The sequence below is a fragment of the Sander lucioperca genome, chromosome 18 (genome assembly GCF_008315115.2).
Source record: "Sander lucioperca isolate FBNREF2018 chromosome 18, SLUC_FBN_1.2, whole genome shotgun sequence".
Taxonomy (NCBI): Eukaryota; Metazoa; Chordata; class Actinopteri; order Perciformes; family Percidae; genus Sander; species Sander lucioperca.
In genome coordinates, this window is record NC_050190.1 from 15,496,263 (window position 1) to 15,523,690 (window position 27,428).

General features: G+C 42.4%; 1 protein-coding gene across 4 annotated transcripts in view; it reads right to left on the reverse strand.

Annotated features, from left to right (window-relative positions):
- Positions 1 to 313: 313 nt before the first annotated feature.
- Positions 314 to 27,428, reverse strand: part of LOC116035622 (AT-rich interactive domain-containing protein 1B-like) — a 168,870-nt gene continuing 141,755 nt past the window's right edge. For 2 of the 4 annotated variants that reach the window (XM_031278808.2, XM_031278806.2), the window contains exons 9-22: positions 27,075 to 27,215; positions 20,288 to 20,424; positions 18,553 to 18,656; positions 15,473 to 15,667; positions 14,506 to 14,721; positions 13,448 to 13,673; positions 9,300 to 9,441; positions 7,119 to 7,288; positions 6,117 to 6,249; positions 5,751 to 5,870; positions 5,535 to 5,610; positions 4,268 to 5,006; positions 3,779 to 3,909; positions 314 to 3,480 (exon numbers count right to left, since the gene is read on the reverse strand). In XM_031278808.2, the coding sequence (XP_031134668.1) occupies positions 1,657 to 3,480; positions 3,779 to 3,909; positions 4,268 to 5,006; positions 5,535 to 5,610; positions 5,751 to 5,870; positions 6,117 to 6,249; positions 7,119 to 7,288; positions 9,300 to 9,441; positions 13,448 to 13,673; positions 14,506 to 14,721; positions 15,473 to 15,667; positions 18,553 to 18,656; positions 20,288 to 20,424; positions 27,075 to 27,215 (4,354 nt within the window). In that variant the 3' untranslated portion in view covers positions 314 to 1,656. The remainder of the gene's footprint in view (positions 3,481 to 3,778; positions 3,910 to 4,267; positions 5,007 to 5,534; positions 5,611 to 5,750; positions 5,871 to 6,116; positions 6,250 to 7,118; positions 7,289 to 9,299; positions 9,442 to 13,447; positions 13,674 to 14,505; positions 14,722 to 15,472; positions 15,668 to 18,552; positions 18,657 to 20,287; positions 20,425 to 27,074; positions 27,216 to 27,428) is intronic. The other 2 variants (XM_031278807.2, XM_031278809.2) reach the window with 2 other exon arrangements.

Here is a 27,428-nt window from a genome sequence, read left to right on the forward strand (position 1 = left end):
CCTGAAAATTAGCAAAACATTGGACCTTTAGCAATTATGTATATGATATTAAGTAATACAGCCAACCTGTAAATGTCCTGGTGATCATTAAAGATCAAATCCAAAACTGAGATTCATGGATGGGAAACATTTTTAATACCAAGAAGTGAACTCAAGCAAATACTGTGATTAGATAGAAAACTATCAGGTCTAATTATCAGGTGTCCTCTGGACTGCAGCATTACAGTCATTGTATAATTTCTTTCTGTTAGTCTGGATTATTGAACTATTGAACTGAATTCTTTTAAATTACATCAATAAAAGGCAGTCCATGTAAGCAGTTGATGTTTGTTTTATTGGCCTAAGATTGTCTGGACATAATGCAACGTCTCCAGTGCTTAACGATGTTCATCGTACATTTATTTGTGACATGTGCAGCACAGAGTATAAATGTGTATACTGAATAAAAGAGAGACAAGGAGTCATACGAAAAAAAGGCAAATTTTACAATGAGCTTTCAGGACATTTTGAAGGTTCTTTTCACACGTTTCTTGTAGAGCATTATCTAGATTCAAAAATATGCCCATTGACATGAATGGAGGACAGTAACAAACAGAAATGTGTTCAGTTTTCTCATGTAACCTCGACTAGATATCCTCTCACCCTGGCACTTCCACGTTTGATTACCAAAGCGATTGTTTTCTCAGCTATTATACAATGCATACAGGAATTTTTACATTGAAACACCAGTTACATCTGCCATGTTCAAATATTTGACCCCATTAACAAAATATGTATAATAACAATAACAAATTTTACCAACAATAAAAGCATTTGTTATAATAGTCGGAGAGTCTCTTGCTATGCTTGATTGAGACTGAAAGAATCATGTGTGTCCATTGTACAACGGTTTATATACACAGTGATGAAAAAACACAGACATAACACAAGTGCTTAGGAAACACAAAGTTCATCTGTGAAAATCGTTGAGATTATGATTGATAAATTAGACACTTATTTTAACAGATGCGCTTCTCTTACTGTATGGTGATTGGCTGGTTCAATGCTGCCTCCTCATGGCCTAAAGCACACACTGCAGGTGTCTTTAAAGAGTCTTCTTGTTCTCAAAAAGGGACAACTTGCTCTAGAGTCCTATTGCACAATTTATCTTCCAGCGATGGAGACATATACATTTCAATTTGAAAAGTTAGTGTTTTTTTCCCCCCACAACTGTTGGCAAAAACAATTCAAACTACTGTACAGTGTCACATTTTAAATAAATACTCTCCATTAACAAAATGTTGATGAGTATATTAGCATTTATAAAACTGAAAAACATCTCCACGACTCATCGACTCAAAAGGAACCACATAATTCAGCACCAACATCTGGTGGCAGCTTTGGCTGAAAAAGTAAACAAACAAAAACAAATGCCAAAGAAAAGTAGCAATCCAACACCAGCAGGTATTAAATATTTGTATTAAAATGAGCTTTTAAATCCCAAACCCACTTTTTTTTTCAACAGGGCCCAAAAGCTTTACATATATAGAGATCTTTTTTATGTGGATATTTCTTTAAAAAAAAAGAATTCTGTCATTTTGATAAATAAAAATAGAAAACCACAAAAGTATCTTGTACGCCTTAGCGTCTGCCGTGTGAGTCCTGCCTCTCCTCTTGTCATAATTTCCCTAAGTGAAAGAGAACTTGGCAAATAATAGCTGCCACCCCCGCGTTGAGCACAGAGGAAATGGAGATGTCTAATAATCTGCTTTCGTACAGCACAAAATCTGTCTTGTTTTCCTCCACTTTAGCCATAGCCAACAGGCCTTTAGCTGCTCTGCACATCATGTTTATGCTAGGTGGATCCATAGGGGGGTGCCCCATGTGCAGCAAGCTGTGAGGGTTCTGCTGGTACTGTGCCATGCTAACACCATCCTCCAAGAAGCCTACCACATTACCCACGCTGCCCTTCTGCATGGCTATGGCACGTGCCGCTGTGGGGTCTCCTTGTGCCAGGTGGGAGAGAACAGCCACTGCCATCTCCCTGTACACCTGGGCCTTCCTCTGACCCACGAACCGGACCAAGACGGTGAAGAGTTTCTCCTGTCGGCTGAAAGGCGGCGTTGCTAGAAGGAGGTCAACGTTGCCGCCCTGGATGCTCAGCTTGCAGAGGCACTCCAGCACCAGCCTCTGGGGAGTGAGCTGAGAGTAGGGTGCTGCTGATGGGAAGGGGTCCTGGGCTTCAGCTGAAGGGCATACCATCCAGTGGAGAAGGCCATCCAAGATGGGGAGGCAGATAGTGTCTGGATATGTGGAGAGATCCAACTGACCCGAAATGTTGGCCAGAGTGACCATAGCATTCTCCCTGAGCAGACTCAGACACTCCCACCACCACTCCTCTTTGCTACTCGACAGCCCCTGCTCCTGCTGTTCGTCTCTCTGGTAGCTAGGGGGCCATCTGTTCCTCTCCGGGTGCTGGTGGTGCAGAAGGAGCAGCCTGCCCAGAAGAAGAACCAGTGCAGGGTGGCGTGACATATCCAAGTCGTTCCCGGGGATAAAGGACAGGCTCCGGACGATGTTGGAGACGCAGAGGCACCGCTTGGCCAGAGAGTCCTGCCAGGCAGAGGACGTGGAGAGCGGAGCTTCGTCCAGGCAGCGAGGCTCGTCCTCTAGCAAGGTGATGTGGTCCTGCTCCCCATCCTGATGCACCCTGAAGGGGTAGGATGGCAAGGAGCGTGCAGGGTGGGCGTAAGAAAGGGCGTCAACCCGAGCACACAGAACATCATCAATAGTAGCAGTGATATGTTTCAGTGGTTGTTTCTTCCCATCGTCCAGCATGTTTTCCTCTTTGTTTTCTTTTCTTGTCTTTCCATCTGCCCTGGCAGGTGGTTCACTCCGGGGTTCAAATTGTGTTTGAATGTGTGCGGTGGAATCACCTCCACCAGCCTGCCAGTGTAGCAGCCCGCTGGTGAACTCAGTGACGTAACCTAAGTGCTCTGTCATGTCTTCAATCAGGTCCTCTTTGTGGACAATCTTGATGGGGAGCTTATCATATTTACTGGCTTGTTTAGGTTTAGGTTCTTCCTCTGCAACAGGCTGGTCAACACACTCCTTTTTAGTCTCTGCTCCTTTTTCACCCTCTTCTTTTTTTCCCTCTTTCCCTCTGTCCTCTTCATTCTTGTCTTCCTTGATGCTTACGTCAGACTCCTCCTTCTCACTGGTCACCTCAGCTGACTCTGGCTCTGCAGTGACTGGTAGAGCTTCCTCCACGATGCCTCCTGCTTGCTCCACCGGCGTCTCTGCTGCCAGAGCTGACTCAGGTTCAGGTTGGGCAGTATAGTCTGTTTCCTGTTCAGGAATGGCTTCTTCTTTCTGATCAGCAGCAGGGTCCAAAAGTCTTTTCTCAGCCACAGTCCCCACCTCAAACTCCTCGAGGATGCCAAAGATCTCGATCAGGTAACGGCGAAAGTACTCCACAATCAGCTCAAGGAATCCAGGCAACTGGTCAGACAAAGATACAATGAATGTCAACAATTTAAGCAGAAGGAAATCTAATTCTAATCACTTTTTTTCAAATACTCATAATATCTTGAATCATTTGGACTACATAATGCCAATAAAATTTTTCCCCTTACTGAATTTCTTTTTGGAGCTTTGCTACAATAGAAAAGGTTAATCTGGAAGATCAGGTTTAAAGAGACACACTGTATTGTCATACTGTCACAGCGTGTGCTCCAGCGGGTTAAATTAATCCGTTCTGTCAGTCAGCAGTGAGGTGTAGTGAGGAAATTGGTTTTACCTGGGAGAGGTTAAAGGAGCCCACAGTGCCCTCATCATACAGCAGGATGTTGATGGTGTCTAGAGCCCATGTGCTCTCTGCCAGCAGGCCAGACTTCAGAGACATCATCACGCGCCAGGCCTCAGGCGTTCCTGGGGTTAAAACAGTGGGATTTTTGGAACCAGGGAAAAAAGAAAAACAGTGATCAGACACGGTCCAAATGATAAAAGAGGACACTGAACAGAGTATATCATTGTAAATCCTTTCATAAAATGTACCTCATGTTGTGCTAGTTCTACCTGAAAATGAGGTTTAGCTGTTCATTGAAGGCAGAAATGAAATGGTGTTTTTTAGAGCATGAAAATACTGTAAATCCACAACTTTTTCGAGCTAAATGCACAAATAGAATGAGACAATCGACAATGCATCTTCCAAAGACCCTTACCAACCTTTCCACCTCACAGCCTTATTCAAAATAGTAATTCATGAAATAATGGGACTCCATCTCACCAGTGTCCTTGGAGGTGAGCTTGCGACGGGGCTTGAGAATCGGCATGGTGGCCTCCACTGATCCTGGTGGGTAGTTGAGGTCCCGCCTCAGGTTGGGAGGAAAGTGACCAAGGGGTCCACTGCCCTGTGAGCCCATCATGGTCATCCCAGGTTTAGGCATCTTCATTGGTGACATGAATGGTGCTTTGCTGGGTGACATCCGAGAGTCCATAGAGCGCTGGAAGGCCCCTGGGCTGGGTGCTCTGGGCAGGTGGTTGACCATAGATGGAGAGTTGGAATAAGAAGATGGCTGGCGTGAGGACAGGGGAGCCATGCCACCTGATGATGACATGTAGGGAGACTGACGGTGCCACTGCTCCTGCCCGGGCCGCCCGTCCATGTCATCTCTACCGATTGAGCCATAAGGTGGCATTTGTGATGGCGGCCCCTGTCTGTTGGGGTAGGGATAGCCAAGATCTGTCCTAGAGGGCCACATGTTGGGGCCATCGGTGGCATGGTTAGGAGTGGGCCCCCCACCCATCATACTGTGCTGGCTCTGACCTGAGGGGGCCATGCGGTCACGGGGGTAGGGGTAGGGGAACTGTCCCTGGATGGGTCTGTGTTCAGGGCCTGAGTACCCGCCACTGTAGTGGTTGTACATGTCCGGCTGCTGGTTAGCGTACTGCATGGCATACATGTCGCTCTCGTGTCTCTTGGGCGGGGGGCCGTACATGCCGTCCATGGGCCGTTTATAGCCCTGCTGAAGCAATGGTGTAGATAGTTAGTAAAAACACACAGCCATGGATAATTCATTCTCCTCATTCCACTGCTGATGATTTATTCATACAGTACATTATCTGTAGGTTGAACTGTGACAATGTGAGGACATTTCCTGTTCAAAATAGGTTTAAAGGGGCTGTATTCGAAATACTGGAGAGAAAAAAAACAGCAGGCTGGGATTGCCTCCACACAGCTCTCACAGACCATTCCGCAATACGTGAAATACCTACGTATTTTCACAGCCACATGCAACAGAGAAGATCGGATTACAACACACACACACAGAGGGAGTGTGACTTCATTCTCTGCTCAGGATGCCATTACTCCACTATATCTTTACATAGCAAATAGTTGTTTGCTGCTGTTCTGAATGTCGAGTACAGCCCTTTTAGCCCTAAAATGTTTTGTTCTGCTGTCATATACCGTGTTCCTTTCATACATAAAGTCACAGTAAGCAGTGTAAAACTACTGTGTTTCCAGTACATCTTACAAGTGAGCTCTCTCTCACCTGTTGCTGTGGATACATTCCAGATGGATGCATCCCATATGGCATGCTGGGATACTGCTGACTGTAGCCATCGTGTCTGAAACAGAACAGAGGGGGGGAGGAGGAATACATTACTCTCTGGTTAAAAAATGATTAGCAAAGTTACATGAAGACATTTCAATTTGTTATTGCTACAAGTGTACTCTAGTACACTCTACTACACACACAGATGCTGACCTCTGCTGTGAAGGGTATCTACTGGGAGAGTACATGCTGCCCTCACTGTTAGAAGGTCCCATGTTGTTCTGACTCCCAGGGGGACCCATGTTCCCCTCCATCCCCATGACATGGTCCGGTCTGAGGATCAGACAACAGGAAAGTCTTCATGCTTCTATCAATACATCACTGACATAAATTCTTTTGTAAACATATGTATTTAAATATCCCAAACACTGCTGGTGAATATCCTCTGTGCTGCCCATAACAGGCAGGTACTGTACATACAATAAATAAAAAATACTACAGTAGGCCTTAGGGCTCATGTTAGGGAAATAATAAGCTACTACAGGTTCACCACCCTCTTCTGCTGATTTGTGGGCCTACCTCCTGTCGTAGCCTGGCCCGTATGGATACTGTGGACGTTGGCTCATGCTCAAGGCTGACGGAGGTCGACCATACATGTCCTGCATGCCACCACCGGGCATCTGGCCTTGCATGTAGGGATCCGCTCCTGCCACTGTTAATGGAGAAAAGCAAATGAGGTAAATGCATCTCATATATAATAGTGACTGAATCTAGACAACACAAACAAAATGGAAATCTATGATTGTCCTGCAAACATACAACAGAGGCTAAAATTTCCTTTCATATGCATGAACTACATTTTTTGCTATCCACCAGGTGGCAGCATTCCTCTATGAATATTCACCACTTCCCATGATTAAACCTATTGTTCTGAGGCTGAAACTGTTGTTATGCAGCTAACATCCACCATATTATTCATTCAGAGTCCATTCTCTCCAGCCTTTAGAGGAGCCGCCATCCTTTCTAAAACTACTGTTTGTTCTGAAAACTAAACCTGCATGAGTTGGTCAAAACAGGTGCTTCTCAGCAGGATGGAAAAGATGAAAGGTTGAAAACGAGGAGGATGAAAAGGGTGAACAAAGTTAGGATGAGACGAAGGGTAAGCTACAAGAACATCACACAAGCTGGTGTGTTTTCGATAAAGGGATCTGTGGCGTAACAAACAGTTCTCATCTCCTTTCATAGTTCTAGTAGTAAAACACACACACACTTCTGTCCTGACTAGACAATGAATTAGACCAACGAGACAGACAGAAGAACAATGGCTTTGGGATACATGAGTCATTTTGACAAAGTGCCATGTAAATTTAAATAAAGTTTTAAGATGAAGTTTTAAATTTAAATATACTCATTTAGAGTTTATATGAAAATATAAAATACTTGATTCAAATGGTTTTCTCGCAGCAAAAAAACCCCAGTTAATTCACATACTAGGTCTCAAAATATTCTTAAATAATTGGGGAAACAGGTCTAGGGCTTGGTGTTTGGATGAAAGGTTTTCACAGCGTGTGCCTCACTCACTCTTCCTCATCCCGGCGAAGGGGTCCTTGGCGTCGTACTGCATCCTCATCATCATGTCAGGCATGCCGAGGCCCTGCTGGTAAGGAGCTGAGGGGGGCAGAGAGGTAGCACGCTTTTGGAAGGCCGGGTCGCTCACCTCCGAGAAGGGGTCCTGTACGCTCACACTGCTCCTGGAAGAGGCGAATGGAGGGAGGGTGGGAGGAACAGGGGGAGAGAGAGGGAAGAAGGTGGAATCTATGTGAGCGAGGTGGAGACCATGGATTGCCCACACTGAAAATATGGATATGTGTGCTGCTCCCAGTTCTATGCTTTTATTTTTGAGACATAAGTAATGTTGTTATTCATTTTTTTTTAAATAATGGATGTTTCATTTTGATATATGAAATACTTCATATATTACATTAAGTACTTAAGTTAAGGTAAAGAAGTATTAGCAGCAAAATGCACTTAAAGTGGAGTGCCATTCTGCTAAACCCCAAGGAATCCTCTCACGAGATTATGTCTAGATTAGTACAATTCAAAATTCCGAATAGGGTTTGTTGGACCCCTGCAACACTGCATAGGGTGGGGATAGGGTGGGGTGAAGAGAGGACCTAGCATGCTGGAGATGTGGGCAGGACCCAGGCACCCTGATTCATTTGTTATGGCCCTGCCCAAAGCTCAGAGGTGGTGGACAACAAATCATAAGAATATTAAACTTAATCGTGGATTAGGACATTCCTTTTTTACCGAGCCTATACAGTATATATTGGGGGACTCCGCCCCTCTAAGGGGGATCCACGCAGTCATCATGCTGGGCCAAAAGCTCCTTATTAGAGAATGGAAATGGGTGGATCTTCCTCCGTCCAGCTTATGGTTCACTAAATTAAGTATAGGGGCAGCCTATGAAGAGTTGACATACAGGATGGTACCACACAAAAAAAGGGAAATATATTGATCTTATTCCAGGGCCATGAGCCTCAATAAGGCATGCCCATGTAAGGTTGAGGCAGTATTCTTCTGCAAAACAATTAACCCTGAACTGTCATGGGTGAAAAGTTGTAACCACTATGTGAGTATTTTGAACCTACTAAGCTTGACTCATATTGGTGTGTTGATGTAGGCTTTCAACCCCTGTAGTTTGATGGTGACATATACGTCTGTGAACAGTAGACAACTAAACACTTCAATGCAATAGATATATATTTATATTTATCTTTCTTTCTTTGTATATATATATATATATATATATATATATATATATATATATATATATATATGTTCTACCTTTCTTTTTATGTCATGGTTACTCTTTTCTTTTACTGTTAATTAATATCTTGTTCTGAGCTTAATAAATAATAATAAACTTGTACTGAAAGTTAACTAGTAATTATAACTGTCAAATACATAAAAAGTATAAAGTAACATGAAATAGAAATACTCAAGTAAAGTACAAGCACCTCAAAAACTTAGTAAAGTAAGTAAATGTACTTAGTTACTTTCCACCACTGTTGTTTTATTTGTGTCATGCACATACAAATGCCCTGCCAACATGAGCTTATAATACTGTACAGCAAGTATCCCATTGCAATCGTAAAACAACACTTGAAATATAATTTTGCACACATAATATCACAAACAAAGCAAACAAAGAACATTGTCTACTCTCCCAGGCCGCAAATAAAATCTGCCACAAAAAAGGCTCCCACCCTTTATAATCATCCAACAAGAAATCAGCAGAGATGAGGGACATTTTACAAAAAAGAAAAAGCCTTAAATCATCATATAAAGAGCAACAAACCATAATATGCACTTTGTCTTCAATCTCACCTAAATCACTTAAAAAAACGGTGTTATATGGATAATGGTGTATCTCAACATAACGGTGCACATAATGATCTTTGTCTTATAGTTAAATCCTGTTTCACTACACTATAGTTGTTCACAATTTATACCATACATCAACAGACAAAGCTTGTTCCTACATATGGAACGGAGTGCTGCACACACTGCAAGTTGTTTTACAAAATCAAGTCAAATTGATCATAGAAAATAAAGTACTACTGTGGCAGGAGTAGAGGCAGTAACAATATGAATATAAGTAGTAATATTAGTACAGTAGTAGTAAAAACAGCAGCATCACACAGAGCAGTAGCAGTACTGCAATAGTAGTGTTAGTAGTGCAGTATGTCTGTGTGGTACCTGTTGGGGGGCAGTGGTGTGACTTGTCCCAGAGGGGTGGTGGCAGGTGTGGGGGGTTTCAGATCCCCTGCTGCCTCCGCTATAGAGCTGCTGCCAGAGGACTGGGGCGTCTGTGGGCCTTGGAGGGAGCCGCCTGAATTAGCTGGAAGACACAAGTAGCCTTTTTATTATCATTACAGCTAGACGACTGACAACACATTCAGACTGCGGGGCTCCCCCATGTCTCAAATATGATCTTGGAGCTGGTTTGAGTAAGAGCAGCCATGGTGGGCTTTTCGCTGCAGCAAAGTACTGTAAAAGTGCAGATAACTTTGGAGTTAAGGCCAAAGCACTAACAGTGTTACCCTACATGAGAACTAAGCTTGAGCAAACAGCCTACATGAGGGCAGAGAAGATGAGTACGAAGGGACTGCCTAAGAGGGGCAGGAAAAGAGGACGTAGCGAAGACAAGAGAAGGATTTCTCAGAGGGAATTGCCCACTTGTGTGGTTGCAGCACAGCTCTTTATGTGGAAGCCATTTGAAGATTGTTTAGCTGGATTGTTTGTTCACGTGGAGGGCTAAACTGGGGGGCACAGATGTATTTGAAGAAAATATAGTGCATATATCTACCATCGGTGTATTGGGTAAAAACTAATTATGTGCAAGCTATAACATCCCCTAAAAATATGAGTGAGGAGCTTGTGAAAGCACGTGCTTGTGACCTCCTGGAAAAAAATACATCCCCTCACACAGAGACTCCAACTGGAGATAAAATTAGGTTAGTGTGCTCTCTTGTTATGACACCATAGTTCTTTGAATTTTTCAGTTCAGATGACTGTAAAATTATAAGAGTGCCGTGCAACAAGAGCCCAACACACAAAGAACCCCCAACCAGATAAAACCAAGGGATACAAATTCCCAGAAGCAGGTTTAATGGAAAATGTGGACCGTTCCGGCTAAAAGATGACAAAGACGGAGGAAGCGAGAATATAAAAGTGTCCTAATGAGCGTTTAGAGTAAGAAGACTTTCACTGGAACAGCCTCAGTGGCCTTTCCCTGCACTGCACGTTACAATAGGAAAAAAAAGAAAAGGAAGATTTAAGCTTTAAAAATTCATGCTAATTCTGAATTATTCAATGATATCCCCTTCCTCTACATCATAGGAGACGGAGAGAAGGAGAACGAGAGAGAGAGAGAGACACACAGGGAGAGATGTTATCCCATGATGATGAGCAGAGGTAGGAGAGAGGGCAAGTAAGGGGCAGTGAGCATTAGGGATTCTTCACTTCCCGGGATATGCCCGCTTCAGACGAACACGAACGCGCATGCACACGTGAAGAAGTGAAAACAATGGTGGGGTTAGCCAAGGTTAAGAGGTTTATCATTCTTCAAGAGCAGGCGGGCAGCCAGACAGATACATAATACCAAGCAGTGGGGTTTTAAAGATGGAGGGGGGTGGAGGAAAGCATGAACTCAAATGCTCTCTGCTCCACATTTAGAGGGAGAAAAGAATTACGATGAGGGGAAAGATGTGTGTGTGTGTGTCAGCAGGTGACATAATCCAGAGGGGTGGTAGTGGTTAGGGGGGGGGGGGAGAAAGTCAGTCAGCCGAGCCAGTTTTGTGAATGAAAGGTGACGGCGAGGTCACGTTTGTTTACGTTTCACATTCCAGTCCTCATTAATCACTCACTCCCCCACCACCCACACCCCACCACCTCCACCACCACAACACACACACACACACACACACACACACACACACACACACACACACACACCTCCAGCCCACTGGACAAACTCCCTCAGTGACATCATTGGGCTGTCAGTCTATATATAGGCTGGCAGGGTGTCAGTAGGGCAGTTTGCACTCGGAGAAGGAAAGCATAGATAGTAGATCAAGACAGAGGCATTAAAAGGAAATGGATTGGATTTTTTTAAAGATTGGTATTCAGCACTTTTCACAACAGAATTTACCCAAAACAGCCAAAGTTTTAGAAATGGGCTGTGTAATAAAAAATCCCTCCGCTGACTTCAGTGTTAAAGACAAATGTATCCATACCTTAACTACAACAAGTGTCCATCTTTTAATTCATTTTGCATAGGAAGTCTTAGAATCATATTTGTTATGAATATTATTGGCCTATTAAATGTAACATAATCACTGTTAATTTGTTTGACATTTTGTAGTAATTTAAAGAAGGGAATTCTGGTTTTTTTTTCTGAAATTTCTAATATCTGGCAACAGTAGCCAGATTATTTTTGCCACTTTACTTAGACATAAAATTGAAAGTGAGTGCACCTGAAATGTCAGTAATAATTAGTTTTTTTTTAATGTGATTAAAAGGTTACATATATTACTTCACAGTAATATATCACTCGTTCTCCTGGTTCCTTGGGATATCTACCAGCACCGCTGACAAGTTATCATAATTGTAATGTTATTCTTAATATATGCATATTGATGAAGTTATATGTTAATACTTTTAGTAGAAGAACAATTTGACAGCCCAAACTATGAAAATAGACCCAAGTAATAAAAACCTTAATTATAGTTTAAAATAAGTATGTTTTAAATGCACTATAGCACTTAAGACCATCATTTTTTACATATGGAGGTGATATAAAAATGATGCAGCAGATCCCACTTCAATCAAGTGCTGCAGCATAAGCACTTTACAGTTTAATGCTGCATATCCAAAAGGCGGTCCAAACATCCCAATTGTTGACCTTTTGATATTTCACAATATAGACACTATTTCTGAGCATATATGTACCATGGTCCCATCAGCTGATGTAGTCAAAATGAGATTCTGTGAAATTGGTGTGATTAGGTCCCATTGAATGGATGAGAGGGGGCTGAATTGGGAATTATAAAGTGTTATGAGCAACATACAGTGTGTATTGTATGTATGTGTGTGTGTGTGTGTATGCAAATGAAGGCAGATGCTCTTTTCCACCCACCAGGAAAAGCAATCTACAGTGTCCCAGGCAGGTGAAGTGCTCTGATGTTCTATTTAAAAAGCCAGGGTCACTTTTCTCATCTCCGCTGCAAATTAGAGATGTGACCTTACCATATAGTGCTCCGCACTCTTTCTCTCTCCTCTTCTGATCCTCACGTCATAATTGTGCACAGAGACACACGGTGTGAACAGGTAATATACACAAACAAAAAGCACCCTTTATGTTACGGTGCTGGACCAAAATAATATTACTTAACCTCCAAAGCATTGTAATCAAATAAAGGCGAGTCCCAGGTTTGAGGTGCAAGTGGTGATCGTATCGTAGCTCACCTTCATTAAACTGAGAATCATTTCATCAAAACAGTACTAATGTTCACTCATCTCTCTTGGGTTTTAAGATGTGCTCATGTATTCATGTTGCATTCTTGTATGCTATTTCTAACAATAATGTCGCACATTCTGGCTGCTCATGGTACTGTAAGTTGTTAAAGGGTCAATTCGGCTAAATCACAAAATCTCTCTCTTAGCTCTAGAGGTATTTGCAATTTAGATTTTGTTGAGGTTTGTCATTTGTGAATGCTGTGAGCATCACAAGTGCCAAATCTTACATCAGGTAAGGCATTTTCTTTTGTAATTTGGGTTAACTGACCCATTAACTGTCAGTGCCTCTATGAATTGTTTTTGCAGTGTTGCACATACATGGTTAATTTTTTTTTGGCTCGTAAGTTATGACTATTTGTAATCTTCTGATGTGCACAGCTGCGAACATAACACAGCTCGCAGTAATAACAATCATACCTTTTATTTCTTTGCTAAATTAACCTTATAGCTAATGAGAAATGAGCAAATGAGATGACTCTCTCTTGCAACTTTTTCTGTCACCAAAACCTAAATTGTGGAACAAACTTACATAATATGCTAATAAAACTTTTCTTTGAATCTGCACATACAACTATATTCTGCCAGTTCCCAGTCCTCCAAGATGCTAGCATATAGCATCTACCTTCAATACGAGGTTTCTGACTCAGCTGCAAAGCCTTTATTGTGGTGATGTTGTATGCCACATTGTCATGAATACAGATCACTCTTTTTCTCTGAAGATTCCCAACACCTGTAGTTTGATCAGTAGCACCTGTTGTTTGGCTGCCAACAGATGGGAGAGTGGAGTTGTGAAAAACCCAGCCAACAAGTCTGTTATCAGGCCTTACCAGGTGAGGGTGGCTGGATCTTGACCTGCTTCCTGCTGTCCCCTCCAGTCATGCTGCAGCCGCTGCTGCTGCTGCTGTCTGCTGGCGGATCTTCTCCTCTCTCCATCTTACACTCATAGGCAAACAGATACTGGATGTACTGCTTCTTGAGCGAGCTGGCGGAGCTGCTGGATGTACCCACATTCAGGTTGGTGGACAGCTCGCGCCACTTCTTGTTCTTGTTTACCTGAGTGGTTGAGGGAAGGACGAGACATTATTAAGTCAAATGAGGATCACTGATCACAATGTGCACATTTGTGCTCATGTCGCAGTGGCATCAGCCACACACTTTGCCTGAAGTATGGTCGACCACAGCCTGCTGAATTTCATTAACAAAATCAATTCCATGGCTGTGCACTTAATGTTTTTGTACTTACTATAACCACAAAGTTGTAGGTCACTCTTGAGTATTGCACATACTTGCTGTTTTTCATTTAACAGCACTAAAGTACCACATTAAAAGGCCAAAAGTATGTGACACCCCTGACCACACACTTTTAATCTGGGGTTGTTTTTTATGCCCTCAGTTCCAATTAGGGGAGATCCTAATAATACTACAAAATACAATAATATTTCAGACAACAGTGCACTTCCAGTTCTGCGGCAACACTTTGGGGAAGGTTGATTTCATGTTTAAACAAGACAATGTCTCAGGGCAAAAAGCCATGTCCATAAAGAAATTATTTTCCAGATTTTGGTGTGGAAGAACTGGACTGGTCCGCACAGAGCCCTAACCTAAACCCCATCCATTCAACTGAACTGAAACACTGACTGTGAGCCAGGCCTTATTTCACAACATCAATGGCCGACCTCACTGACATTATTGTGGCTGAATGGGAGCAAACCCCTGCATGCTCCAAAATCTAGTGAAGATTCCTTCCTAGAAGACTGGAAGCTGTTAAAGCAGCATAAAAAGGCCCATGGCTTTAGAACTGTCCATTGTCTCAGTACCTGTACTCTGTGCAATGACAGTAAAGTTAAATCTAATCTAACATTATCCCAACATAACAACATCTTACCATGGCGAGGCCTCCAATCTCCCGAACAGCTATGTAGAGCTTCCAGAGGTCCAGCGCCTTCTTGCCCACAACGGGAAGCTGGGCAACAGGCGTGCCCCTCTCCTCCATGAAGGTGAGGTATCGCTCCACCCAGCCCCGCCTCTCTGGCTCCACACCCAACTCAAATAGCCGCGTGATTCGCTCCCCACTGAGGGAGGAGGAATTAGGGTTGGCTTTCTGGTGAGAGACGCAGAGAGAAAAAAGAGGCTATGGTAATGTAAAATGAGAATGTGACCTCTTATAAGCTACATTCATGTTTGTTTTTTATTTGAATAAAAGGTATACTATATGTGGTAGACCATATGTGTGTAAGCACAATAATAAAGCTGTCTTCATTCATATCCTATACTTGACATGTGTGGACACATAATTTACATAACTTTCTAAATGCTAATTTGGGGAATTCATGCACAGTATATACTATACATTCTAGTGTATATAGTCTATTCTGCAGTTGTTTTTTTCGCCGTATCCTACTGCAGTTTTCTGCAACAACAACCCACTCTCCCCATGAGGATCATTAATGTTTCATCCCATATTTACACATTCTAAAGTAGGCCCTTGGTTGAATGTCCAAGCAAAAATAAACACTTCTTTAGAGCATTTTGTTCAGTGTGCAGCCTGTGTTTACTTCAAAGTTCATTCACAGCACATTCATATCCCTCAAGTTCAAATTGGTGAATAAAGTTTAATCTCACATAGCCATGTCTGGCTACAGCCCAGGTTTAAAAAGACTTCAGTCATACATGAATCAATCAGACAAACAGCCTGTATTGTATTATTAATGTCCATAAAGGGAAATTCACTTTGTTTCACTGATCCTTAAGTCATTTGGTTTGGTCTCCGTGTGTATATGATCATTTAATTCCTGTACTTTGTAAATGCACACATCCATCCATCCAACAGTGTTTGAGCTTCTAGTGCTTACAGGACTGGAGGGGGTCTTGAGGGGCCAGGGAGGGCTGCTGATGCTGTCGCTGTCGTCTCCGTGGTAGGAGGACAGGCTGGCTGGGCTGGGTGAGAGGGGCGAGGGCACGGGCAGGGCACCACCTGGGGTGGCAGGCTGGGACACGCACTGCTGGGAACTACTGCTGCTGTTATTGTGGCTGTAGCCATCCTGTAGCTGGTGAGGAGAAAGAGGAGAGGAAGAGGACTTTCATTTTCTTTGTATAAAAGCATCCGTTGCTGTGTTCTTTCACCCACCTCCTCACTATCAGTATAACACTATAATGGTGTGTTCTACTACTGTCCATACAACAACAGTGAGGTCAGTTTGCAATGGTAGATAACCCAAAAGGAGTCAATGTGTGTGGGCACGGTCATACAGACATGTGTGTCTGTGTCTGTGTGTGTTGTAATGCATAAGTTTGGATCCAGAGGTGGAAAGTACATAAATACATTGCTTATATAATAATAATTGCTTAAGCACAATTTTGAGGTACTTCCACTCCACTTGAGTATTTCCCATTTTAAGTTATACTTTTATCACACTACATGTTAGAGGGGAATATTATACTTTTTACTCCACTTATTTGACAGCTATAGTTACTAATTCGAATAACATTTTTATCTGGAATATACAGTAGACCAAATCATAAAATCTGATGCTTTGTTATAGATTTAAATACTTTATATACTCTTATATACCTAAGAAGTAGTGAAATTTGCTCCACCTCAACCAGATACAATTTTAAAATTCTGCTTACATCTTAAAGCAACCATCATCACACACTTATTGATGATGGTTATAAAAAAAAAAAAAAAAAGAAATTGCACTTACATGTGGCACTTTGTAGTTTGGTTTATTTGAAGCTAATGTACTTTTCTATGTGATTCTTGTTGAGTTTGTACCTTCATGGTTGAACGCACTTATTGGAAGTCACTTTGGATAAAAGCATCAGCTAAATGAAATGTAATGTAATGCAATGTAACATATAATGACACTTTTTGTGATTGTGATACTTGATACATTTTTACTGAATGAAGGACTTTTGCTGTACCTATTATTTATGATTTTTTTTTACATTGGGATATTGCTGCTTTTACTTAAGTAAATATCAGTGGTGGAAGAAGTACTCAGATCTTTTACTTAAGCGAAAGTACAATACCACAATGTAGGAATACTCTGTTACTGAGTCCTGCATTCCATTTTTATTCGTATACATGTATACATATATTTTTATTATAAGTAAAAGTACATAAGTATTAGCATCAAAATATACTTAAAGTAACAAAAGTAAAAGTACTCTTTATTATGCATACTTTCCCATTTCAGAATAATATATTTAATTTTATTACATTATAATTATTGATGCATTAATGTGTAAGCATCACTTTAATGATGTGGCTGGTACTTTTTATACTATTGGGTAGCTACATACGTCATTAATTATTTGTTGATCATATCTGTATTAAGAATTTGAATCTATAAAGGAACTACTAACCATAGCTGTCAAAAATATGTAGTCACGCAAAAAGTACAATTGTTTCCTGTAAAATGTATTGGAATAGAAATTGAAAGCAAAAAATGGAAATACTCAACTAAAGTACAAGTCAATTTTACTTAAGTGCACTACTTAAGTACATGTACTTAGTTACTTTCCACCACTGAAATAGCTCTACAGCCGATGTGTGTGTGGAAGATTTTGCATGTCTTACTGCTATTGTGCCTTTGTCTACATGCATAAATGCATGTGTTTGCATGCCAGATATATAGAATGCATACAGATCAGTATGTATTAGTCTGTGCCCTCTATTTGTATTTGTGTGTGTTAGTGTGTGTGTGTGTGTTTGTGTGTGTGTGTGTGTGTGTGTGTGTGTGTGAAACTGGATACAAGCTCTAATTTGTGTAAATCACTCCATGTTAGCTCACATCACTGGGTGTAAGTCTGTGTCTAGTCCTTCAGTGCATGTGTACATACATGTGTGTGTGTGTGTGTGTGTGTGTGTGTGTGTGTGTGAAAGAAACTGCGAAAGAGGCAACAACAGCTTGACAAGTGCTTCTGGTCTGTGTACAGAATGCTCATGTCAGCAAAACCTTATCTTTCTCCACCTCTCTTTCTCTATCTCTCTCTCTCTTACTCACTCTCCTTCTCTCTCTTTTGGCAGACAGATCATCTCTTTTGGGAGCACTGGGGGTCTTTCTGGCTGCTCTGACTGCCTTAAATAATTCAAAAGGCCCTACTACAGTAATCAGCAAAAGAAAAGACAGGGACTTGGAGGGAAAAGACGTGTAGTGGATGTGATGGAGCCGTGTGTGTGTGTGTGTGTGTGTGTGTGTGTGTGTGTGTGTGTGAGAGAGAGAGAGAGAGAGAGAGAGAGAGAAAGAGATGGGTTGTTGAGCAAAAACAAGGGGAGGGGGTAGAAAAGAGCAAAGAGCAGAGTTCTGTTGTTGCTGAGCTGAGCCAAGCCGAGCTGCAATTGTAGGGCAAAATGAGAAGTCAGCATTGTGTATTGGGACGTGTGCGTGTTTGTGTGTATGTGTGAGGCACTGAGGATGTAGTGTTGAAGAAAATGATGGTGTATATGTGTGTGTCTGTGTGTGTGACTTACTGCAAAGGCTAGTGTGTGCCTTCTTGTCTTTTTGTTTAATAAAATAATTGAAGAAATATACATGCGTGTGTGGATTATGCACCGTATTCTGTGTGTGTTTAAATTTGTGTACATGCATGTGTGTACTGCAGCTGCCGAGCCCTCTCTTTCTTTCTGTGTCTCTCTCTTTTCTTTTCTTTTCTTTTTTTTTTTACAGCTCGGGCTGCCAAAACATCAGCAAGAACAGAGTGCTGGGGGCAAAAACAAAGCGAGGAAAACATTACGAATGGTAAATGTTAAACAAATCATTAAATATGGCGAGAAAACAACAGATAAATAGCCTACTGTGCTGAGGCAGCAAATGCTGACCAGATTTGGTCTGCTTCATTAGGGGAGCGAGATCAAAAAACAAAACAAAACAAAAAAATTAGGGAATCGCAAAGAGAGATGGCAAGAGGAAAAAGGTCAAGGAGGTACCTTTGGTTTGTGAGGCTCGTTGGTGGGGCCGTTGTCGTCTTTTACGTCAGATTTTGGTTTTCCATCTGGGCTCATCATCCCATCTCCCGGCAGCCCCATGGCTCCTTCAACAAGAATGAGAAAACATTCTAAAAAACAGTTGTACTGAAATTTTCACAAACAAAAATAGTCGAGAGACTGAATTACAAATATTATGTAAGAGATATCTGTGGGCAGGTAAGCTTTGTTCTTTGGACATAAAAATCAACATAGTCTCAAATGAACCAATGCTGATGTCAAGGTTACGATTTTTCTTTTTTTTTTTTTTTTATAAAATAGCTTTGTCCCAATAGGTATGCTTTCACCACAGTGGAATGAAGAGGTATACTTAAATCATCATGTTTTCATGTCATGTTTTTGTATTACAGTTGATTCAATATGATTTAACTCCCTAAAATTAACAGTGCCCTCTTTGTGTGTGCTGAGAGCTGCTTGATAATGGTTGGTATAATGTCACAGACTACAGTCAGACAATGTAAAAAGGTTTATGCTTTTTCTTTTTGTGTTCTCAAGGCTCCTCTACAGCCTGTCCAGGCACTCATCACAAATGGAAGATAAAAAGACTGCGGCTATAAGGAAGACATAGACAGAGAATGAGATAAACCTCCACTAAAAGTGAGCCTGTGTGCTCTTTCAACCTTGTTGACTGCACATCCTCATTTTGGGAGAAATCATGGATGTTCTCAGATACTCAAAGTGGCAACAGAATGGGAAGGTCAGCATTCACGAGATATTGGCTTCAAAGAAGACTTGTTTCTGTTCTGCTCAAGTCATTTGTATACCTTCATGAGGTTTTGAATTAAGGATGAGCTGAGATCTTTAAAGATTACTTCTCATAGTGCCAGCTGCATATTTCTTATTAACAGAAAGAAAGGGTCCTTGAATACAAGGCTCTCCCCTTTATTTTTCCCTTGTGTGCTGCGGCACAGTGGGAAAACTAATGGCTTTTTACCGTGCCCAGGGGCAAAACAGATGAGTTCTGAGGAACCTTGGTGCTCTAATTCCTTTGAAGTTTTCCAAATGTCACGCATTCTGATATTTGGTTTGGAATAAAAGGTGCCTTTCATTTTGGGAGCCACAGCGCTTCCGAGGTGCATTTAGCAACAATGCAGCGGGGTGAAGGGCTGAAAGAAAAGGGATGCACTACTACTATCTTTGCTCACTGGAGGGCCAGCTCTACAGGAAAAGTAAGAGCTCTGAGAAAGTAACTCTTGGTTTCTTAGCCTTTTACTATCTTTTGGCCCTTTTAGTCCCCTCACAATTTAAAGAGCTTTATTGGCATGACAAGTCATTGCTTATATCCCCCCCCCCCCCCCTCTCTAAATGGGAACAATTCTGAGTTGGTTCTACTGTTCATTCAACATAAACACATTCTACCTGAGTGCCTCAGTGTACTGTTTAATATTAACCCGGAGGGCTGCGATTTCTTATTCAACAGGTTCTTCTCTATTTTATCAACATGTATTCTTTACATTGCAATGCAAGATAAGTCAGTGGACATATAAGGTCAAAACTAACTGTAGATAAAGGGCTGCAGGAGGATGTATAAATAGAAGTGGATATGAAGGGAAATAATATTTTACACAAGTTATCTCGCCTGTTAGAAATGTGTTCCAACGTTTTGGGTAGTGTAAATGCTGATATTTGTATTGCTAATGCCAGCACCTGTAAGTATTCAAACCCAAAGACAATATACCTGAAGGTGGTATATTGTAGGCTGGACCTTGTGCGTTGCCCATGGCTGAGCTGTTGTTTCCTGTGGGCTGGCTGTAGGGGACAGTGGTAGCCATGGTGCTAGCCTGGCTGATGCCAGGGCCTTGATAGTTCCCCTGCCTACCACAGAAAGAGGAGAAAGATGTTAGTAGAATTGGTGGAGCGGAATCCAGTTTAGATTCACAATGTAATGACAGGCTGTGGAGAGATAAGTGGGTCACAGTGAAAGCTGCAGATGAACAGAAGTCACAAAATCGTACAAAGATGATATTTGGCAGTCTGTCACTGCCATACTGCTTTATTGTTGTAGTAAAAACAGAGCAGCATGTATATCTGAAAGTCACAATGAAAACAGTACACAACATATCCCTGATCAAACAAACAGCTCTTCCAAAAGATTGAAGATAAGCATGCAGCATTAGAAAACTCTCTTCCTCATCCTCTCTTTGCTCTTCTATACAACAAATCCCCCCTCCCCCACCTTCTCCCATCTCATAATTTAACTAATTAAGGTGTGCTTTTGGAGAGGATCATGTTATTTGTTGCCATGGTGACAGCAGAAGTCAATCCCGCTCAAACTCCCTCCCTCAGCCTCCCTTTCCTCTCCCTCTCTCTCTCAGGCGGCTCATCACATGGTGTTGCAAGTGACATCAGAGGGGCTTATCTGCAACCTGCTGAATGCTAGCTATCTGTGTGTGTGTGTGTGTGTGTGTGTGTGTGTGTGTGTGTGTGTGTGTGTGTGTGTCAGGGAGACAGAGTGTGTGTGTGTGTGTGTGTGTGTGTGTGTGTTTGAAGTCAATGTCTATCATTGCATGCCAGGCAGGCCAAAGCCAGTGACATTGGGGCTGAAAGGAAACACTGTTTGGAACAATTTGGTCTATCTCCTGCTGACTCAAGATTATCTCCTGGACAACCATATCAAAGAAGATTGGGGTTAATGTAAAGTAAGAGGAAGGAAAGCAGGAAGGAAGGAAGACATCAGAGGGACAATGTTGGGCAACGATAGACCACAAGGAGGAGTATTTGGCCCAAAATGAAACACCGTTTTATGTGGACGAAAAGAAAAATTCTATCCGGATTTATGTCAGTCAATTCATTTTTAACTGGCATCTTTCTCTCTTTCACACACTCACACAGACACATAGTGTAATACCTCACGTTGGAACCGATACACATAGCCTAAGAGGAGGGATTGGCTTGGTAAACCTCCCCATAATCTCATCTCACAGATGTAATTAGTCATAGAGCACGGCTGATGATACATATGTAATCCCTCTATGGGGGCCGGTGTGCACAGGGGAGCTCCATGGCAAAGAAACAAGCTCACACCAAATCCACGCTTATCTGGCCCCATTTCCTATATATAGACTCCTTCGTTGCTGCCTACGTGTTCCCTAAAAAGCTTTGTGTGAGTCAAGACATAGAAATAAATTGTACCTTTTGATCGTTGCAACTTCTCTCTCAAGTAAAGATGCATGCTGCATGCAAACTCATACAAAATAAAGTGCTAATAAGCCAGCAAGGACAAATAGGTTTGGAGATGCCAAATGTCCGCAAACCTCATCAACCATACTGTACAAACCACCCCTCATCCCCCTTCAGCAATATAAACAGAAGCTCTCATGTGAAATATCCAAATCAACAACAACAATAACAACAACAGTGGTTGGAGGTTTTTTCGACTGTGGCGCTCTCCTATTATGACTAATTCATGTCATAAAAAACCCCATTAGAAAGCACTTGATGGAGGCATTGCACAGCGTTTAATCACACTTAATATATGCATGTGCCGCTATCGGGGAGGGGGGAGAAAAAAAAAATGGCACAGCGCATTCATCTTTCTCTCAGGCACCTTTGTGCCAAGAAAAAAAAACACCCTGTTGCCGCAGAGAGAGAAAGAGTGAGTGAAGGAAGAGAAAGAGGAGGAATGGTTATAGAGGGAGATGAAGAAAAGAAGAAGGGAGGTGGAGGGAAAGAGAGAAGGAAGGAGGGAAATGAAGGCACGAAGAAGCCTGAGTAGTATGTGTCCCTTGTGGACCGATGGGGGGCGTATCTTCAGCTCAGGGGCCCAGAGCTGGAGGAAATCGCTGTTCCATGAGACTGAGCCGAGGGAACACACACAGACACAGACACAGACACAGACACACACACACACACACACACACACACAGCAAGAAACATCTATCCTAACATCATCAGGCCAGCGCACTCTCAGTCTGTTGTTTAGGAGTGGCCCAAGGGGAGAAAGAGAGAGAGAGAGTGAGAGAGTGAGAGAGAGAGAGAGAGAGAGAGAGAGAGAGAGAGAGAGAGAGAGAGAGAGAGGCACACACAATGCGTGACAGGGGAGGGAAACTACCTTCTCTCAGAGGTTTTTAAGAAAAGTATGAGCATGAGAGTTTTGACACCACATTACATGGAAGACGTATGAATATTCAGCTTTTGTGTTGAATCTTTTGTTCGGCCTGTCCAGACAACATTAGGGCAGAAAAGTCATTATCTCACACAGTTGAAATAAAGACCTTTGAAATGCATTAATAGAAACAGTCGTTTTTTTCTTTTATTTTGCTGTCCTTCACTCTTAATGCACACACACACACACACACACACACACACACACACACACACACACACACACACACACACACACATACACACACAGCCATCTCTATCCTTTTGCTATTCAGTCCACATGTGTGAAGGGCATCGGAGAAGGCCACTTTCACACCGTGGGCAGAGCGTGTGTGTGTGTGTCAGTGTGTGTTTGAGCGTGTCCTTGTGTTCATGTGCGGGGTGGGCGCTGTTGCCAAGGGGATGCCATGGTTACGAGGTGCCAGCCAACCAGCTGACGGTGTCTCTCTAGAAGTGGCAGCGCCTTAGTCCTTCATTCGTGGTGACAGGCCGCGCTGATGCCTCCCAGCGCTGTTAACTGGACGAGACAGCAGAAGCGCTGGGACTGCAGGAGTGTGTGATGGCTGTGTGTCCCTCCCTATCGATTCGTCTGCTTTGTGTGTGTGTGTGTGTGTGTGTGTGTGTGTGTGTAGAATAAAGTGAGAGAAAAAGAGCCAGAGAGGCTGCTGGATGGAAGGATGGAGTGGATCGGCTGGAGGCCATGAATTATATATGGACCCAATCTGTTCTCAGGGCAGCTTGGGCTCATAGCTCCTCCAAACTCCTGACTCAACTCACCACACACACAAACACGTACACAGAATAAAGCCAACAAAAAATAAAAGGACAGCTTTTAACATATTAAATCCAGAGAAAAGCTACTCTTCCCTTCTCTCTCCCCCCCTTCCCAAACATCAAACAGCTCAGGATGGATGGAGGAGAAGCCATTTATTTTGCCCATCTAATGAAAGCAGAGCGCTCCGCAGCACTGCCAAGACTGCAAGCGACAAAGCACCACAGGCAGCATGCCTCGTTCTTGACATTGAAGCGCTGCTCTTATTTATTTAGCAAATTTACTTACTAAGGAGGTCAGAAATGAATTATTTGGCGAGGATTTGCCTGGGAGCACTCTCCTCTCTTCTTCCAACATTTTTCTTCCTTCAATTTTCCTTTGATTTACAGCTCTTTTTTTCAGAGCTTTGCTCTTCTTCTACTACTAAGTGCTTATTTTTTTCGACAGAGCCTGTTACTATAGCTCCAGGAACTTTCTGTAGTGTCGCCGGCAGCGCTGGAAAGTCATTTGAAAAGCCAATTCTGTCCTTAGAAGCTACTGCCAAGAAAAGTGTATACCTTTTAATACTTTCTGTTCTCTTCCCCAACATCATTCTACAGCTTCAAAAAGATTTTGCACCGCACCTTTCTTCCAAACAAACTTGTACCTCCTCCACACTGACAGGCTTGACACAGACTGTGTTATTTGAACATGTCAGACTTTTTACGCTGCAATTCATCAAACTGACAACTGGCAGCCTAGCTCGCCCAAAGAGTCAACTTTATAAAACTGATGCTATTTTCCACAAAAACAATGTCATTTTAAGATTGACCACCATCTATTTTTGAAGTTAGGTAACAGTGCATTAACAAGCGATATTTACAAATTCTGCTTTTACACGTTTTCAAAGTATCAGAAGAATAAACCTAGATTACAAAAACTATGATTAGCAAGATTTTGTGTGACTTTGTCACTAAAATAAAAGCCATATATGTACTGCTATTTAACACAAATAACATTTAGTAGAGCAACAGGGTTCTTTTTTATGTTCCCAAAACTCTTTAGGCCAACACTGTTTCCCCTCAACCACCAATCAAAATGATTAACCAATAAAAGCAGGGAATTTGTTTCCAATTCCAGTCGGCCAGTGGAGGAAAAACTCGGAGAGGGCTTGAGGGGGAAAAAAACACTTACGCTACACTTTATCAAGATTTAATCACGACCCACGCCTGCAGCCATGGGATATAAGAAGTGGACCTCCTCTGCTCATTTGGCATTCTTTTCACTCAACGTAATGAAGCTGGAGTATGTCTACTAGTGTGTGAGTCAGGGGAGGATGGAGATGGGGGATGAGAGGTGGAAATGTAGAAATGTAGAGGGATTATTGGTGGGGGTGTGTTGAAGAAAATACAGAAAAGAAGAAGAAACCAGCCTATGACATCACTGCTAACTAGCCCCTGATTTGGAAGGTCGGGAGTTGGGTGGCTGTGGCAGTTCACTTGTGGTTGATGCATCAAAAAGTCAAACTAGACATGTGCTACGACTTGTTTCTCAGACAGAGAGGAACTAGGTCTGAATGTTGCAGAATGTTGCGCTGAGATCTAGAGAGCAAATGGGGAACTGGAGCCTTTAACTGCAGGTTTTTGGAGGCCAATTTTCTCCTGATCTCTCTCAGATGTTCTAAAGTGGGATCTGAGGAAGAAAAACATAACAAGGCTGTGCTGGAGACAGCAGAGAACAAAAAGCAAATTGCGAGGAAGAAAGACTGAGGGAGATAAAACAGTCTGGGTAGGATAACAGAGTTGCACAGAGACGGAGAGGGCGTTACAGTTGGGAGAGTTGGTAAAAAGAGTGAAACAGGTGGGAGGAGAGAGAACAGAAACAGACGAGGATGGATAAAAGAGGTAGAATGAGCGATAGCAGTTAAAAACAACTCTGAGGGTGAGACAGGCAATACAGAAACTGGAGTATTCTCCAAAAATGTCCATCTTAACAAACTGTTTTGTGTTTTAAATCAGTCAAAACAACGTTCTGCCAGAAGACTAATTCCTGTGTTTGTAGAAGAAGAAGAAAAAAAAAATCAATATTCTGAATAAAGAAGATGGCAGAGAAATAATTCAAATTTGTGGACACTGATTTGCTTTGAAAACAAATAGTTTCACCTATATTTTGTTTTTACACCAGCTAGTTTATACAAGTCTATTGTTGTTCATTCAGTGTCTGTTCAGCTTTTCCTCCAGTGCAGTGGAAGTAATGCTTTGTTTTGAATAAACACAATAGCAATTTGGAAGTTAGCAAGTGCAGCGACAGCCACCGCAGACGAACAGAGAAAGACCAACTGAAAATCAAAAGAAAAAGCAGTCATTGTGTTGGACTTTTTGCTTCAAATGTGACCTTTTCAATGCAGTAAAAAAAAAAACAACACATTAATGACTGCTTTGTGCTAAAGATGGAGATAAAATACACTAAACAAAGACAAGAAACCAAAGGATGTTTTCTCAGTCGATAGTGAATCAAAATGGATCACCGAGAAGAGGAATGAGTGAAGACACAAACACACTTTTTTAGACAGATATGTAAACAAACAGAGTAGGAGAGAGAGCCCTCTCCTCCAGCAGCACCACAGCGAGCGGCACCTCTCTGGTGTCTTGGTGAATGTGAGGAGAGACTGACAGGCTGTCTGATTGGTCCCAGCAGTGGGGATCATGTCATGCCACTTCTTATTGACAGCCCAGCCATCTCTTAATGGCTAAGCCAGCATTTGCATTGCTGTGCGTGTGTGTGTGTGTGTGTGTGTGTGTGTGTGTGTGTGTGTGTTTGGGTGTGTGCGGCACTGACCCCCTGATACACGTAATAAATCACACATACTGTCAGCCATACCACACACCCCCCCCACCCCCAAATGCCAACAGTGCACAGGACAATCTGAAACTCAGTGAGTGTGTCCATGCATCATACTGTCTGTGCTCACTTCTTGCCATTAGAGTGACTAAGACATGCTGATGGTGATAATGATGACTACAGTGATGATGCTGAAGGTGATGACGGCAATTACGATGATGACTCCTCTAGTTTTGCTTTCAGAGGGAGCTCGTTAGAAATGCCGTCATGATTACTTTCAGTTCTGTTGAGCTTAAAAAAAGTCCATTCAGTTTAGTAAAATGACACACAAACACATTCACATATGGATAGTTAATATTTAAAGGCACACACACACACACACACACACACACACACACACACACACACACACACACACACACACACACAGGTTTGTGGCACTATCTTTGTGGGGACCCGTCATTGACATAATGCATTACCTAGCCTCTTACCCTAACCTTAACCATCACAATTAAATGCCTAACCTTAACCCTTACCCTCACCCTAACCTAATTATATCCCTCATGCTGGGGTCCAGCATTTTTGCCCCACAAAGCTGTCGGGACCCCACAAGTATACTGGACTCCCGGTTTTTGGACCCCACGAATATAGTTAAACAAGGCCACACACACACACACACACACACACACACACACACACACACACACACAGACACAGACACACACACACACACACACACACACACACGTTATGAGGTTGGTGGACCTACCTATGGTGCTGTGAATGTGAGGGTGGCAGGATGGGTGGCAGGATGGGAGGATGGGTAGAGGCGGGGTGGGGTGTGGGCCAGTGGTTGGAGGTGGGTTGGGGTGGCTGCATCTGGGCTGGGGACCTTACATATGGAGGCTGTCTGCAGAGCGGCGTCACCAATGACAAAAAGAGAAACTTAATCTGAAATATAATTTCTAGCTCACAGTCTGTAGTCTGACTCATGCATCATCAGAAATGGGAATGAACATTGACAAATGTTAATCTGCCACTTCAGCCTGCAGAATGCTGGCAAGACTGCTCCCATGATGCATTGTTAGGCAAAATCCGTTCCGATTGGAGGAAGCGCAGAAAT